General features: G+C 33.0%; 1 protein-coding gene across 5 annotated transcripts in view; it reads right to left on the reverse strand.

Moving 5' to 3' along the window:
- Positions 1 to 19,098, reverse strand: part of LOC126976479 (plasma membrane ascorbate-dependent reductase CYBRD1-like) — a 108,533-nt gene that overhangs the window by 52,762 nt on the left and 36,673 nt on the right. The window contains exon 1 of one of the 5 annotated variants that reach the window (XM_050824834.1): positions 18,558 to 18,755. The exons of 3 other annotated variants lie outside the window; for them this stretch is intronic. In XM_050824834.1, coding sequence (XP_050680791.1) covers positions 18,558 to 18,577 — 20 coding nt within the window. In that variant the 5' untranslated portion in view covers positions 18,578 to 18,755. Of the gene's footprint in view, positions 1 to 4,882; positions 5,126 to 18,557; positions 18,756 to 19,098 lie in introns of those variants that run through there. One more of the 5 variants, XM_050824833.1, reaches the window with a different exon arrangement.

The following is a 19,098-nucleotide window of genomic DNA, read 5'->3' on the forward strand; positions in this document are numbered from 1 at the left end:
AATTGGCGTTCAATCTTGTTACGAGAAAACGCGTCATACGATTTCCCTAAATCGGAAACTGAACCGTCAATTTGTGTTACAAGAGCACGACATTTAACTTTGTGATATAAATTCGCTTTGATCGTATTCTCGTTTTGTTACATGCATAGGGCAACAGAGAGCAATGAGCCCTGCAAAATTATTGCCCCGGTGAGTAAAAACATCGACATCGATAGTTAAGACATCCTTACTGCTTTTACTAATGTTGTTATTCTTTCGATAGATCAGATGACGTCACTTTTGTGTTATATTTTATACAAGGTTAACATTAAAATACGATCAGTGGGGTTTCTGAACAACAAGAAGAGTCATTTACTGTCGCGCCGGAAGTATTCAAAGATAATAAACCTATCAAGGATTTACGTAATTTTTTTGTTGTTTAATACCTATTTTTTTTATAAATTGTATAACGATAATATATTGAGCGGACGGTTTCTAGGCAAAAAACTGTACGGACATAACATGGCAATAGCTTCCAATCATAAAAACGAGTCAGACTCGTGAATTCGGTATCAATCAATTATTGATTAATTTTGTCTTTGGTGGTTATTTCATATATATTTTTTTATAAATTCTATATGGGGATAGCTTCCAATCAGAACGACTTGGTGAGTCAGACTCGTATACGAATGGTACCCGCGAAATGAATATCGAAAGTTTCCAATCAGAACAGCTAGTTAGACTCGTACAGGAATAATACACGTCAATTAGTAATTGCTTTTGTTTTCGGTTGTTATTTAGTACCATTTTATTATAAATCGATTGATGATAAAAACGTACTGTGTGAATGGTGTCTAGGCAAACAACAGTACGGACGTAGCGACATGATGATAGCTTCCAATCAAACAACGAGTCAGACTCGTAAAGGATAAAGAATAAATACCCTTCAACTAGTTATTGCTATTGATGTTGCTTGTAATACCAATTTATTATAAATTGATTGATGATATAAATAAACTGTGTGAACGATATCTAGGCATACAACACTATGGACATCGTGACATGGGGATCCATTCAGATCAACGAGTCAGACTCGTACACGAATGATAACAATACCATTATACAACATATAATACCATACTTTTAAAATATATTTTACACACATTCCATCGAAATTTCAGCTGCGACAATAGTTGTTGGTGGTTTATGTGATACCCATTGACAGTCGGCGGAAGGACAGACATAGTCCTATAGGATTCTCGTTCCTGACTCTAAAAACTAACATATATTTCCAATAAAGCCTTTTTGCATGTATAGTGTTTACTAAATTGTATCTATTGCATATGCAGTGCTAGTTATTTATGGAATCATTTAATGTCTATGTTTAGTTAAACTTGATATAATTTAGGTCATCCATAGAGGTGAACATCCGCTGTGATGAATGATTTGTTGGTCTCGATTCATTCGTCGCCCGAATCAATTAAGGCCAATATGTGCAAATAATATTTCTAACCAATTCCCAGTTATAATTCAAATGAAAATCAACTATTTAGTAGATTAAGCATATTATATATTTTAAAAAAACGAGTGAATGAACCCTGTGGTCGACAATAACGAATTAAAAGTGTACATTTATTTTATCAAATTTAAAAAATTGTATCATATTATAAATTAGTAGCAATAATTAATCAACTGAACCATGTAAAATATATTATGTTTATTACTATGTATTGTAAAGATGAAATATGTTCTGAGCCTTTGATAATTTATAAGTCTAGATGCTCTATCTCTTGCTGCTAGACAAGCGATGAAAACAGGCCAGTTTTATTACTTTAGGGTGCGTGACACGCCACGTCTAACGCTCGCGATTTGTATGTCAGTTTGTGATAGTTCCTTTGCTCAAAATAGAGGTTCACTGTCAACCTCAATTTTTTCAACGTTTTCACAGTTGTGACAGTCTATGTAGACGTATAAATGTACTAACGTGCCAGTATAGTTTGATGGTAAATTGTTTACAATTGCCAACAATTAATTACCATAATCTTTTAAATCTTATATGTATCGTCGTTACCGTGACAAGATGAATATCGAATGTTCGACATTGAGAATATATGTTTTGGTGTTTAATTACAGGCTTATATATCACAACGATATTAATCAATACTATATACAAACATACACATATTATATTAACTATGACTCTAAAATAAGTACAAATATCTATCATACAAATGTTTGCAACTTTTTTTTATGACAATAAAGGACGAGACGAGCAGGACGTTCAGCTGATGGTAATTGATACGCTCTGCGCATTACAATGCAGTGCTGCGCAGAATTCTTGAAAAATTCAAAAATTCTGAGCGGGCACTAGAATTGCGCTTGTCTCCTTGAGACCTAAGATGTCAAGTCTAGTTTGCCCAGTAATATCACTAACTACGGCGCCCTTCAGACCGAAACACAGTAATGCTTACACATAACAGGTGCAAGGCAGAGAAAGGCGCCGTTGTGGAACCTATCACCTAGCCGGCATCCTGTGCAAAGGAGCCTTCCACGAGCCTTACGAATTCTGATAATCCATCAGGATTCGTAAGCAGGACCCTTACCTTAGTACCTTGTCTGAATCTATATACGAATAAATGGAGAGCCGGTCTTTTAATTGTTCAGTTATACTGCGAAAACTACTGAACCGATCGGAATAATACTTATACCATAAATCTGGGTGTTTCGGAGAAGGTTCTAGTATATGATTATATGTTGGCGATTAATGATCCGGATCCTCGTGACTTAGAAATACCTATAAATTCGAAATACAAATAATTCAGTTAATGACACTTCATTACACATGAAATTCATACAATAAACGGGCGCATATACTTAATTTTTATGGCAAAACAAAGTTTGCCGGGTCACTTAGTATGGAATGTAATGTATTAAAAAGTTGGTATAATTTCTGTTGGTAAAAGAGGCAAAATATATATTAAACAAACAATCTTTAATGTAATTGTGTGTATTATTAGGCGTGTTAATATAATAAGTATAAGAAATCAATATAATAATGTAAGTAATTAATAAGTAAGCGGTCTCGTCCCCACGTTTAAACCTTACATGGTTTCTTGTGGGTGACTTTATATGTATTTTCTCTGTAATGCTTTTTAATTGTGAACAATAAAGAAAAAAAATCGTCACATGTTATACAGCTACCTTATAAACTTAAGAGCCATTGTCAATATAATGACAGTAAGTAAATAAATAAGTTAAATATGTATTATTTACTTGGCCTATAATAGCTAAAAGTTAGGTGACTCGGGCTTAAACACAAAACGCTAATGTTTCCGCAGTAGAGTGTCAAACAACGTTTAATGTTTTCAAACAACCGACGACAGTTTACTGCAACATGTACGTTAGTTTGACGGAAAAATCCTTCGCACTTAAAGTAACTTGACTATAATGTTTACTATTTCCGGCTTCCCGAAACTGAAATGTTTATAATATACATGAATATTTATGTCCAGCATTTGGCACACTGATACATAAGCTGCCCGCATATTACGACTATTATCTCTGGATGGTGTTGCCTGTTGTAATTTATAAATTCCTTCGGACAAAATAATATGAAATACTTAGGCCCAGGTACACCAAGTATTGTGAATTTTGTATGGAATTATTGAGGCTTGGGAGCCGATTCCTGCGTTTTAAGCCAATTAATTAATTAATCAATCTGGTTATCCATATTCAGATGGCCAATGGAATGTTTATGGCTAATAGCGTATGGATTGTTTCAACAAATAATAAGAACCTAATATAAAAACCTTAAACAATATCATTTACATTTCTCGCGAACGAAACACGAAAAGAGCCTGCCAAAACTGGCTTGGTATTTTTGTTACAAAGTCATCTTACATCAGTGCTGAGTTTCTGCATGTTACCAGTTTTTAACCTCTAAACAATCTGATGTTTTCAATAATCTATCAAAACCCCACGTTCCATATAAGTCCTGCAATGTTTATGATCATGTGCATACCTGTTATGAATAATAATTATTAGAAATCCTCTTTGGTACGCATTATGTGTCTGGCCCAAGAGTACTGATATCACGTTAATCGTAATCCATTGTAATTATACAACGTCAAACAATAGAGTATAGACTGCCATGAATATTAATAAAAGCTTGTATGTGATTGTCGTCGGTAGCAATCTTTTAATTATTTAGGTAAACGGCGTTTCGTTGGTATTTAGCTTTTGTGGTCAATCACAGCTGATAGAAATGAATTTATTACATAATCTCTACCCCTGGTGTGTGTTCAATTCCCATTGACAACAACTAGCAAGAAACTAAATGGTTTCTATTAAGCGCAACGAGTTTTTTTTTGGCATTTACGTTATTTATATATTTATGTGATGTACTAATGCGCAGGTTTGCTATCTGGAGATGTATACTTAAAGGTCTAAATAAATAGGCCAATAAGAGTTTGGGCCATCGCAGCAGTGAGAGCGGGATCCCAAAAAGCTCTCACTCTCCAGACAGAGTACCTACCCCATTTGAGCCCTATGGGAATACTGCACCTCTTAAAGGTCATAGTCCTGGAGGATATGATTTAGATACAATTAACAACTCCGATTATGCAAGCGAAATAAATTCTCTAAACGTATACCCAAACCACCTCATCACAACGAGTAGGTATAGTTATTAGTCATCACTAGGGCGTCATGCTTCAAGCACATGGAGGGGGCAAAAAAAAACTTCGGACAATTTCAGTTAAATAAAACATGGCGAGGTTGTATGATAGAAACAAAGTATTTATAATCAATCAATTCCCATCGAACATTACGTATGAATGAATGACAAAAGTGCATTAGCAAAAAGGTGTGAAGATGTTCAGATTATCTAATGATAAATACGTACGCTCTCTGTTTCACTTGATATCTCTGACGCATCGTGGCTGCGACAACTATATCACTAATCACAAGATTTCATATCGATCAAAATCACACAACACATATCGCCTACTGTTCAAGGTTATTACGTAAACTCCATGAGATTAGATTAAATTGTGGTATACAATGCGAGCCAAGGGCGGGGTATACAATTTAGTTTTGCGCCAAAACGTGTGACAGATTGCCGGTTGGGCGCGCGACTGCGGGTTGGGTTGTGGAAATGCGCCCGCGCACCTCGCTACAGCAACATTTAAGTATATCACACTGGCGCAGTGTGCAATCAATTTATATAAATTGCAAACAGGATGAAACTGGACACATAAATTGCCTATAAAATACAAGGCTTTCAAACCAATATAAATATATATTGCCCATCACAATATTACATTTAATGAAGAAGGCAAACTTAGCTACGACATGAATGAAATCCAACCGAAATCAAAATGATGTCAATTGATTATATCGAAGAGTTATACAATCGCACTTTTCGCCTATAAATAAATTTTCGCCTATAAATAAATTTTCGACTCTAATAAGTGTCCAAAGTCAAAGCCAAAAAAACTTTATTAAAATAGGCTTAAACTAAGCGTTTTTGAATCTCTACCATATGTTCGGAAAAAGAAGAGTTTGTGAGAAGATTATACATGAAACTAAACGGGTGCTCTTTTATTATTTTACAATAGCTGTAATTTACATAATAAATTAGTTTGTAATATATGAATCAAATCATACATAAGTATGCACGCAAGAAGTTATAGGTACTTCTTTGGCCTAATAAAGGAAAAATCTTTATAATTATTTATTCCTCGTGCTATTCTGCGTTTGTAGAAAGAACAATATTGTAAAAATCTAGCAACGATGGCTCTGACATTTAATTATTAAATAACGAATACAGCTTCATGATTTTTTCTTCTTTAGGCCAAAGATCTTCTTGCGTGCACACACACGTTTTTCATAACGCGCCTAAAGAAGTATAACTTCAAAAATAAACTGTATTGGTGCAAATACAATGATTTATTAACTAACAGATCGGCCAAATTTATATATTACGTACGTTGTCAATACTTTTATTTACGCATTAATTATGCAATTCTCTATCGTTTCCATCTAAGAATACGTTTGACCCTCAGCTTGTCAGGCGACACTAGATTCCTAACTGCTAACTACTAAACTAATTAACCAAAACAAGTTATGCTGTGTAACATTGTTAATTACAAAATAACGACTCAGATTGCTTAGCCGAGATAAAGAAGTTATACTACTTCTTGCTAGGAACTGGCAGAGTGAATGGAATAATCAAACTTTGGTTTAACTTTAACTCGTATGTTCTTCCTAATTTAAAATAATGCAATTTATTCCAATTAAGTAGTATTATTGTATTTCATTTAAAGTTTATAAGAAAAGATGTTTACCAGTTGCAGACTCCTTTGTACCGGATGCCAGCTTGATTATTTTTTTTTTTTTTTTATTTATTGGGGTGAACAAACAGTGAAACATCAGATCATACTAACTAAAGTACATTATAAGGTAATACTTAATGTGCCACCAGCACCGTTAACCACAGATTAAATAAAAAAAAAATGAGAAAGGTAATCATTAGATTAAAATTTGATAGATACAAAAAAAGAGAGTGAAAAACGTACAACAAACTATTAATTTTAAACAAAATATAAGGTACATATTTGTTGTGATTTCAATGCTTGTACTATTTGATTTTTAAACATTCCAACTGACGTGCACAAAATATCGATTAATCATATAATTAAAATTTATATTATAAGCTTCACCAATTCTATATAACGGCAATTCTGGGCACCACAACGGCGTCTATTTCTGCCATGAAGCAGTAATGTGTAAGCATTACTGTGTGTCGGTCTGAAGGACGCCATAGCTAGTGAAATTACTGGGCAAATAAGACTTAACATCTTATGTCTCAAGGTGAGAGCAGTTGTAGTGCCGCTCAGAATTTTTGGGTTTTTCAATAATCCTTAGCGGCACTGCATTGTTTATACGTCTAGATAGTCTCTTGCTGTTAGGCAAACGATAAAAACAGGCCAGGAATATTAGATTAGTGTGCGTGACAAGCAACGTCTTATACTCGCGATTTCTATGACACTTTGTGTTAGTGTGCGTGCATTGCTCAAAATAGAGGTTAGTTCTAAACTCATTCTTTTTCGACGTTTACACAGGTGTCATAGTCTATCTAGACGTATAAATGATCTAAGAACACTGACGTCTACTATATACCACTGGACTGGAGGCTGTCAGTGCTTTTGTGCCTGTTTGATATTCGCCATTTTGGCGGTGTTGGCCATGTAGCGAGAGTCTGCGGAACTAAAACTAGTGATGACAACCTCAGCAAACATCGATAAAACTATTATAAACTATTTACAAAAAAATTGTGTACTATTGTTATTGTTCTAAGTATAAATAACACGGAAATAGAACGAAATTAATTCAAAATGCAATAAAACTTCTAAGTACTAAACGCTAAGAGAGCGCAGTTATTTGTATTATCCGTCAAAATTAGCTATCTGGACGCTCGCGAGTGGCGCTTCAAATAAAAATGACTGAAAAATGTAAAATAAATAATAGTTAAAAAAAAACTAAAAAGCACGCTTTATATAAAATTCAACTAAAAAATAGAAATTAAATTTAAATTGAAAATAGTGTAAAAAAAATATATTTTATTGTAAAAAAAGCGTGGGGTGCTTTTTAAGATATTATTAAAATAATAATTCTTCTTTATTTATTCATTCTTTAAAATTTATTTTCTATTTTTAGTTAAATTTTATATAAAACGTCCTTTTAGTTTTTTTTTAACTATTATTTATTATTACAGCATATTTTTATTTTAAGAATAAGTAAACCATAATTTGGAAAAAAAAAAATATTTTTATTTATATGCTGATATTAATATGTTTTTAAATCAAAGGTCGAGAACCATTACATAATGCGCCTGTAACAATGACATAATTAAAAATCTAAAAGTAGGTAACCTCATAGTATTGAAAAGTCAATGTAGGTAAATCAGTTTATAGGTCAGCAAATATCGGCGGCGCGCAAGAACAATCTAGTTCACTGTTCAGGTTGTAAAGCAGGTAGAGATACAAATCATTTCGTCGTAATCTGGAACACTGTCACAACTCACAATACATAGTTTGGTAATCGGCCGGCCGTTGCGCACCAGTGCTTCGGTTAACAGTAATATTACTTCCTATAAATAATATTTAATTATATCTAGCATCTTTATTTTGCGTCAATATATAATCCATGTTAATATTATGAATAATACCAATAAAACTCATGTTTATTCTCAAATCAATGTAGGTTATTTATGAACGATTACCTAATACACACAATATCTACAAAAATGTGATGGTTATTTCATATTTAGCAAATTCATACAAAATAGTCAGCTACAAACTGAGATGTAATTAATAATAGCAGAAGGACACAAGGCCTACACCTTATAAACTAACACGTAAATATCACCGTTCATCCCTCTCACAAAAACGCAAACACTCTGTTCATATAATTTGCCTTCCATTCGCAAATATAACACTATTAGGCTTGGCTTCGAGAAGGCCGTTGAGAGAGGAGAGAGACCTCGGTGTACGTAAGTTGGTGCGAGCTACAGTACGACGCACCTGACTCGTGAACAATCTTTGCCTGCGTCTCGAACAATAATTATCTGTTACTAAGATTCTACACAACTCATTATGCAAACTCAGCGTATATCATCTCTGAGCACTTTGCACGTAACCATGAAGTGCTGCCGCTTTTGCCTAACCTCCAGTGAGTTGTACGTTAATGTAACTAGAAGACATTTCTTTGGATACATATATGACGACCTGTATAGCCAAGTGGTTAGCGATCCTACCTAATCAAATCAAATCAAATCAAAATCAGTTTATTCAAGTAGGTCACGAAAATGACAATTATGAATGTCAAAAAAATAAAATATTTTTTTTATTGAATCTACCGCTACTTCGTAAAGGGTTGAGCTAATGAGAAGAAGCAGCAAGAAACTCATTGCCACTCTTTTATATCAAGATTTACAGATCATTTCAATTACAATATAATTTGTAAAATGTAAGATGATGCAACAGACACACTCAAACGTCAAATAGTCAATGTCTTACACGAGTAAGTCAAAAAAAGTAAATGTAAATTAATACAAAAGTTATTGAGCTGTACTCAATAGCTGCATCATCCACATACACCATAAATCAAAAAAGGTATTCTGTGAGCATTTTATAAGCGATTATAAATAAATAAACATGTATATATCCATACATATATATGTATTAATTACTAAGCTGGAGGTCCCGGGTTCGAATCACGGTAGGTGCAAGCATTTATATGATGAATATGGATGTTTGTTTCCGAGTCATGGATGTTTCAATGTATTTATGTATGGTTATAATATGTATATATGTATGTTTAATAAGTATATTGTGTTCAATATATCGTTGTCTTGCAACCCATAACACAGGCTATATATGCTTAATTTGGGGCAAGATAATTTGTGTATATATTTTATTTAAATATATTCCGTTACCAAAGTAGTAAAATGGTCATGAAAGTTTAACTTTCAATCGAATATGACACCCACGCTATAGATAGTTTCGAACGTAGACATATAACTATACATTCTTTCTGTGAGATATCTCTCACAGAAAGAACTATCTAAGACTAAGACTGGCGTAAAAACTAATAGAAATCCTTCAACCTCCTTTTTTTATTTTTTGATTACATCTCGTTTTATTCAAAGTCCAACGAATTTCAAATTAAATAAGAATCTAACATTTTAAAACATGTTAAAAGTATTATTGTAATAATAATTAAATTTATAATTGGTGCGTAACCGCATGCATGCTTAACACATAATAATATTAGTTAAAGTTAAGTTTAGTTTTTTAATTAAGACATTTTGTGAGTCGTAATAGAGTCATAACATGTAAGTCATAATAACATAATATCTAGTATATAGTTAGTAAGTTAATTGAGAAAACTTTTAAGATTATGTTGAATAAAGTAGTATTCCAATAATTATTACACCAATTGATTATAATACCTAGACTTGCCATAAATACTGAAACAAAGAAAAATTTCTATTCGAAAGTTCTATTACAAATAACATGTATCACTTTTACAGTGTGTCAGTTTAATAATAATAATAATGACAGTACCCATGTTGCACTCTGTCGATTAATTGGGAAGCTTTCTTAGAGCTTTAAGCATAAATACGGTCATTTTGTTTGTTAAAATGTTACTCTATTGTAATTTTATTCTCATCCCTTAACAAAATTTTTCTGTGACCTCCCTTTGCGTACCGCTTCAGTAGTTGTTTCGATTTTACCACGAGATTTTGAGATTCCTGAGATATAATCTTTTGCTTTCAGATAGGATTTCTTAGAATTCTTTCCCTTACTGCTTTGACCACCTTTTTTGTACGAAAACTACGTGGACGGTCAGATCTTTTTCTGTCGCAAACAGAGGAGGTCTCATTGTACTTCTTATTAAACACCCGGTACACAAACATTTAACCAAGCGTATGGAGAGTTTTAAAAATTGCAATTGGCTCCATACCTATTTTGTGCAATCACAGCGATTCGGTTCGATTTTATTTATTTTTAATTGTAACAGTATTTAAGGCCAGTCTAAGTATCTATACGATATCTTTACATAATGTTTGCTAGGTTTCAATTTTTTTTTGTCACCTGGTGTTTTTTGAGTGATCACCGCCGCCCACATTCTCTTAGAACATCAGTGGAATCACAGGAGCGTTGCCGGCCTTTAAGGAGGGTGTACGCGGTGGCAGGTGAAACAGCTAAGCATTTAAGCTTCTTGTAAATTTACGATATTAGTATTTTAATATGAGTATTAAAACTTGATGTGTGAAATTTAATAATTTATCGTGAAAGTTTAATACTTCCACGTCTTAATTACATCTGGTTATCAAACAGAAAGGCAATAACGTACAAATTACTGCCGACATCCTCAATAACGCTAATGAGAGTTGAATATTAGCTCTTCTCTCTCTCTCTCATTCGCTGAGTATAAAAACTTCAATGAACTATTTTGTAAATAAAATTTCTAAATTTAAAATAATTCATAAAAACTTATTCTATTTATTTACATAAATTTATTCAAAGAGTAAATATTATAAAGTAGATGTTTGACATTTTTATGACGTACAAATTATACTAAATATATTATATTATGTATTTAACAAAATAATTTATTACATAAATATCAATTTAATTAAAATTTTAAGATATTATACTGTTCATTACATTATTTTTATTGTTAGTAGTAGTATTTAATAATAATATTCGTCTAATGAATATATGCAGTTTTTACTAAGTTTATACTCTCAATTAAGATGAGAAATTACCTACTATTTGACGTTACCTCTCTTTGGGATGTGATTATAGATCTTTATGTACATACAAAAACAGTTTCTCTGAAACAGTGTACTTAAAAAGTAAGGTATTTGATGTTTTGTATGGTGCCTAAAAAATGTTTGATGGAAAAATATATTTTAGTAGATTAGTTTGATATAGTTTAAGAAAGCCTAAAGAAAACAGTAATTTTTATATGACGGAATCATTTAAAGCGCTATAAAATCTACTTATTAGAAGACTCGACTTCTTGTGTCGTTTGTGTATCGAGTTACTTTTTAATTATCCTGGTGGTCTAGTGATTTTAAAAGTTTAGTTACAAAAGGTCGTAAATACATCAATGGTTCGTATTTTTATTCATTTTGTCGTTCAAATAAGTTTTGAGGAATTTGGAGATTTCACATCTGAACCATACGGCTTTTATTTCGTGCTTTAGTGTGTAGTAATTTAGAAACCGCTATGTATGTGGGATCCCCATGAAAGTACTTATGCGCTCCCTCGTACAAATGCATTTACGGAGCCCCCGGTTCGATCCTCGTCCGCCACATACCAATGTGTATTCGGTTTTCGAATTCTCTTGTGATTCCTCTGGTGTTAGAAGAGAGTATGGTCTGCGGTGATTAATTACCATCAGGTGACCAGTATGCTCGTTTGTCGTCCTCTTTCATGGTCACCGATGCTAAGTGATCACCGCCGCCTTCATTATCTTGCAATATCAGAGGAATTTGGCTAGGTTATATCCAGGCTAACTGCCACCGCCTAAACCACCTTCTCCCAAGTTTGCTTTCGATATGCCTCCAAACTATGTGTTAGGTATACCAGAAGGTCGTCCACCGACCGTCCATGGCGAAAGTGATGAACTGTAGGTTAATTATGCTCTCCATGATTTGGGAGAGCATAGAGGTATTAGCTATAGGCCTGTAGTTTGCCACCGGCGTCAATTAAATTAAGAGAAACTTTAGACAAACAGACAGAAATAATATAAAACTACAATACCTACAAATACCATTCTTCCGTCTGATTGGCTCTGTTTATCTTGCTGTAAGTTTTTTTAGTTATGCTAAGCTAATAATAGCTAGTTAAATGGGTAAAAAATGGGGACCATAGTTTTAAAACTAATTTATAAGACTAAAAATTAATTTAATAAGATACGCATAAATATATATAATCTTAAGCAACGAGGTTTTATTGAATGCTATATCTGGTGCTGTCCGTAACAGTATCTCTTAAACAATAGTAAGTCTACAGACTCTACCCATGTCAAACTGATTCTTTCCGCCTGTCTTGTTCCTCCGTTGGATATAATGAGTTAGACATAATATTTTGTTATAATATTCATGTCTTATTTAAGTTATTATATATTATTTCGACTATTCTGCCGCGGGATTCGATAGCAGAAACCACGGCTCAGATTTAAGTCAACAAAAGAAAAAAATACAATTTAAACACAGCAAGTTGAAATGAAAAGTGAATATTTCTTTGGGCAAGTCGGGCACTTTTGATTGGGATAAAGGGGATTTTCAATCACCTTGTAAAGTGAGTGAGTGTCACTCATTTTACAAGGTGATTGAAAATTGAATGAAAATTGTTCGTTACCTATAGAATAAATTTTTGAATATGACAATAATGATAATGTAAACAGTAAGAGAATTGTCGAAATAAAGGATGAAAATTTATGAAGCAAGTATTGAAGGAAGCAAGGAGAGGAAGTACTCTGAATATTGATGATGGAATATTTCACTAAAAGAACTAATATTTAATGTACCTACTACCCCTCCGCATGGACATCGAGTATAAACATATTAATCATTATTTATTATGTAACACATTGCAATAAATTAAAATATTATTACCATATTTATAAGGTGATTAAAATGATGTCTAATATAAAATATATGTGTTCTCACGTGCGGTCTTACAACTTAGTTTTTTGAATTAATTTTATTTGTTGGGTAACAGCGAAGGGGATAGCATAAAATAAAGGGAAATCGTCTGTAAATAGTATATGGGTGTTCTTCGTGGACATTTATATCATCAAATGTCATTATCGAATCAAGGTCTGGCGTAACAGATGTCTTCTGATATAACCTTAAGTGGATAAGAGGTATTAGCAATAGTGGGGTCTTATTGAGCGTTTTCACATTGGACGATAACTGTAACTTAACGATGTTTTTAAACTTTTACCATCGCGGAGCTTTAACATAGTTATTATTCTAACGAGAAATCACGATTTACGAACACGATAGTAGTTGCATAACCCACGGGTGATTTCTGCTGAACGCCAATACATCCCACGGCTTGTTAGGAAAGCTATTGAAATTAAAAAAAACCTGCTAAGAATTTTAATAAGGAGGATGGTTTTAGACTAGCGCAAGCATGGAATCCCGTGGTTTCACTCTGCAGTATAAAAGCAACAAAAAGACCCGAAAATATTGATGTCGTTAGCAGTGTGTCTCGTGAATTAGGGTATCAGAACAAATAAACGAATTAGACACCACGTGGACAGATTGTTGTACTATTAGTGTCAATGTGTCAAAAGTTCTTCGCCGCCTCTGCAGTTCCGCCGTGACATGGTTCATGCAATTAGTAGGGATTAAACACACACCATGTAATACTACCCAAAGCTTAAGGTTTGACTGAAATTCTTGACAGGCTTAAAAAAAACACACTCATATTGGAAACAGTGTTTTAGTGAACATCGTGATGGTATCTATTATAATATGGGGCAGGTATGAACCAATACAAGCACTTATTCATAAAAAAGCAACACATTCTATGGGAACTCACTGTGTCATCACTAGAGAAGTTACTTCTTGAATGTCTCTCTATACAAAGAGGTCGTTAATTAATTGTTAATAGCTCCAATATCGTTATCCAATAACATTATTACTAATTGTCTATTTTCATAGAAATAGTCACTCGAAAGCATTTAATAGTTAAACCAAACCCGGAACAAATTCGTTAGTAATTTGCTTTTACTATTCAAGTCACGTAATTTAACAAGCACTAACAGACATATTTCTTAATGATCAATAAATTGTATTACATAGTTACATTTTATATTACAGCATACATATTTTCACTTTTAAGTCGGTACAATCAATAAATTTCTTGAATGTGTTTATATAAATATTATTTTTATAAATATATACTATTAAGACTTCGCTACATTCCTTCTGTAAAAAAACGGCAAAGAATTTTTACTCTATAGGTATTATATATTTTTAGATGTGGGAGGCTCCTTTGCACAGGATGCCTGCTAGATTATGGGTACCACAATCACAATTTCTGCCGTGAAGTAGTAATGTGTTTAGGTCTGAAGGACGCCGTAGCTAGTGAAATTACTGGGCAAATGAGACTCAACATCTTATGTCTCAAGGTGACGAGTGCAATTGTAGTACTGCTCAGAGATTTTGGGTTCTTCATGAATCCTGAGCGGCACTGCATTGAAATAGGCAGGGCGTATCAATTACCATCAGCTGAACGTCCTGCTCGTATATACTTTACTTACGATTAATCGGTGTTGGTACAGACTAGATTCAAACCAATCAGAAGTCCTATATCAGTGAGTAACAATGATATTAATTAATATAGATGGAAATTCATTTGAATTCACATTGGTGTCCTCTCATATGAACTGAACACTCTGTCAAGTACAGAAGCCGGTCTATCATATAAACTGGTTCGATTGCTCTCATTTCCAAACCAGAATAAACAACTTTTTGTAAACACTTCATTCTCGGGCATGGCTGAATGGAAATTATCGAGGAGTAGCCTAGTTCAAGTGTTATCTTGGGTATAACCTACGCTTATCAATCTTCATCGATCACAGATTAAAATTTTTCTTGAAGCATTGTCGGCCATTTTGGAATAGGTCTGCCGCTATAGATCAGAATTTATAATTTAAATAAAATACTTTTTAATAATTATATTATTGCGAACATTTTTCAATTTGAAAACTTATTCAAAAGAATAAAAATATAACTTATAACTATGTATATTTACAACACATAACGATTACATGAAGTAAAACCTATCTTAACTAGGAAGTAAACCAAGAATACTGGCAACATTTCTGCGTTGGATAGCTAGGCTAATCCGTTGGCCGGAATAGCTGCCAGCACTTGGGTTTCCAGTAGCCCTATTGAGACAAGTAGATAGTTGGTTGGTTGGCTCTGGGTCTCACGGGCCGAGTGTCTCGACACCAAAGGGCACAAAGATGTAAGACTCACTGAGACCAGCATATTCACGTCATTTGCTATCTTCGGCAGAATTAATTTGAACACTACGTAGAACTGGTAGAAACGTTTATGTGGTAAATATTACTTTTTTTTTTATTTATAAAAATAAGGGACAAGACGAGCAGGACGTTCAGCTGATGGTAATTGATACGCCCTGCCCATTACAATGCAGTGCCGCTCAGGATTCCTGAAACCCCCAAAAATTCTGAGCGGCACTACAACTGCGCTCGTCACCTTGAGACAAGATGTTAAGTCTCATTTGCCCAGTAATTTCACTAGCTACGGCGCCCTTCAGACCGAAACACAGTAATGCTTACACATTACTGCTTCACGGCAGAAATAGGCGCCGTTGTGGTACCCATAATCTAGCTGGCATCCTGTGAAAGGAGCCTCCCACTGGTGTTCTTTCTTAATGATATCACAGATTGGAAATGTAGCGACCGCCCTCAGGCTATTAAATGATAAATTTTACTGTATGATACTACATTGTAACGATATTGTAAGAAAAAATATCGTTACAATATTTAGATTCGAATTTCTATGAATTTAACTCAATCGGTTACCCATATTGCACACTGCACAGTGTGAAAGCATTAAGAGCTAGAGGGTTTGAAACCCTGTAAGTATAAACTTTAAACTTTAATATGATGATGATGTATGTTTAAAGAAATTATATCATTGTCCAGGCTACGCCTAGTTCGGAGCAAGGTAATTTGTGTGAAAGTATGTCAATATTAAAAAAAATACAGGGAGAGATTATAGATCTACATTTATCACGGTGTAACAAATTATTAACATTTACTATTTTCACTAATCAATACAGGTTGCTGAATTGAAGATAAATTACTTTAAGGTTATTTAAATAAATAATTAATATTCTGTTTCTAACAGAACACTTCTGTACCAAATAATATTTGCACAGAGTATAATTCGCTAACATTTATTTAAACAGGCAGTAAACATATCAGTGTTCAGACCGTTAAGAATTTGAGCTCTACGACAATATGTCTTATCTTAGTAGTATTGGCGCATTCCTACCAAACTTCCCAGAACAAACTCAGAGTTTGAAACAAGAGCTCAAATGGTGTTAAGAAATGGCTAATAAAACCTTGAAATCACTTCTGAAGAGTGTTTACTTGTTCATTTGTTACTTGTGTTGTCATTACAGCTTCATATAAGGTTTGCGTTACGTTTTACGCTTTGTAGAGCATCCATTAACACTTAAGTGTGTAATTTATGTTTTCAAATAATAATCTTAAGTGTTTTTCCGCAAAGTTTCATAAAATGTGGACACTTGTTTACCCTTTACACGAGGCATCTTATGTAGCTGTTTACTCGCCAAACGCTGGTACGAGTGGCAAAGTTGATTTTGTACAACTTGGTGGAACCCTTATCGTCGTCATTAATTAAAGAGCAATGGATTTTCTCAAAACAATGCCTATTCATTTTCTTCATTTGACAACTTATAACTATATTCATGAATACAACATATGCCTTATTGTTGTTTTCTGTCTTTGAAAATTATTATGATCTCGAAAATATTTCTATCATAATATCCAAGAGACTATTCTTTCCAATTAAATTGAGAATAAAAAAAGGTTATGAATTTCGTATCGATTTTGTGTTATTGTTATGAAAACAGGTAGGATTCCTATGTCATATGTCGGAAACTCGAATTCCGTAAAAAAACACTAATTTAGTTTTTTTTTTATTTATTTTTTAAAAACTTTGTCGTCCCTGATTGAATAAATAAATTAATAATGGATTCAAGTATATTAAAGAACAATGCATAAGTCTCTAATGTATAATAAAAAAAAGTAAAATAAGCTGTTTGTGTTTTATCGATTTTAATCGTCATTATATTGCTAAGTCATTTTGCACGTTTGGGCACCAGTTTTTAAATCTCCCAGCTAAAATATACAATTACTTTGAGCATTCATTAACAAATAAGGGAATAGATAATGTTGTATGGCAACATTAGGTATAATACCACGAAATATGATTAAAATTACTAATTAGGCGCTTTCGAAATTAGTTAATAGCTAAACGAAGAACGTCCCGTGGGAACAAGCTATTCCCGGCGAAGCTTAATTAATTTTGTCGCTATGTAGGCATTCAATAATTTAATAATATGTTAGACGTAATGCGAGATACACAGAGCGTGTTCTCTAGTTCACTGTCGCTCAATAAACGGAGTCAATTTCATCCCATTTCCTCTGCTCACGTACCCAGCTCCGCTACTGGGAGTCAGTACAAATCATTTTATTAATTGGAGGTCGTCTAGACCCGTATCGCTTTGAATGTAGGTAGTTACTACATTTTATTAATAAATTATACGTAAGTGCACTGCATGTTTTGTCTATTGGTATTAATACTAAAAAGGTTTGATTGTTTTTGAAACAACTTTTACATTTTTAAAATAATTCTTTTATAAAAATCCGCACTGTACTTTTACTACGCTTTTTTAGCTAATTTAAGTTAATAACACGATATCAAATGTTATAACTAGTTATTATATTAGAAAATAATTTTACAGTTTATGATTGTACTTTTTTAAAATTATTTTACAATTTTTACACTTGTAAGAAAGTAGGCCGTATTCATCATTTTAAAACAGTAATTACGTACCTACATTATGTAGGTAGGTTTGATCAATTTAATTAAAGAAAATCCTTTCGTTAGTTATAAACAACTATATATTATATATTTTATTTTATTTTTTCTACTAATTAGTAATTAGTACCTACCTAAGTAGTAACAATGAAAAAGTAATAATATACATACCTACTAATATCACTGCAGGTTTTTTTATTTCTTCCCAGTAAAAATGTTTAATTAAGTATAATATTATGGTTTGAAACGATTAATAATTACTACAAAGCATAAATTATTGAGTAACTTAAAATTAAATATTTAATATACTACTAAATATAGTTTACAATTTAATTAATAGGTATTATAAAACAACATTAAATAATAACTAAAAACTTACGGTTGACTTTTTCGGCCCATTTTATTTTTTTCCGATGACGTAGTATACCACAGAAAACGAATAAAACATGCACCACACCAAACTATTACAAATTTAAAAAAAATAACTCGGAATTTTTATTGGCCGTAAACGATCACATGAGCATGTTTCCCGATGCGCTCGTGTCACAACTCTCCGAGATTTGAACTCGGTTCCGACTCAACATACGCCCTACTTCAACTTCACTGTAACTGCCCTAATGAAAGAGAAAGACTGATAGATTACAGACATTTAAGCTTTGTTAAAACATTGTATCGCTAATTACTTAATTGAGTAGCATTTTAATGTGCATTAATTAGTTTATTATCCATATTTTATTTAATCCAACGATAGAAAGTTGATTTCGAATAATTTACTTTTCAATGCCCTCTTGTGTAAGTAACGTGTACTAGAATAGATTTATCAATACGTTCTGTATGATGGTGCATTCTTACTAGAATAGATGGCTCTTTAACGTAAATTTGGCCAATTTTTTTATATCATTAAAACCTATTAAATTACC

The sequence above is a fragment of the Leptidea sinapis genome, chromosome 41 (genome assembly GCF_905404315.1).
Source record: "Leptidea sinapis chromosome 41, ilLepSina1.1, whole genome shotgun sequence".
NCBI classification, from domain to species: Eukaryota; Metazoa; Arthropoda; class Insecta; order Lepidoptera; family Pieridae; genus Leptidea; species Leptidea sinapis.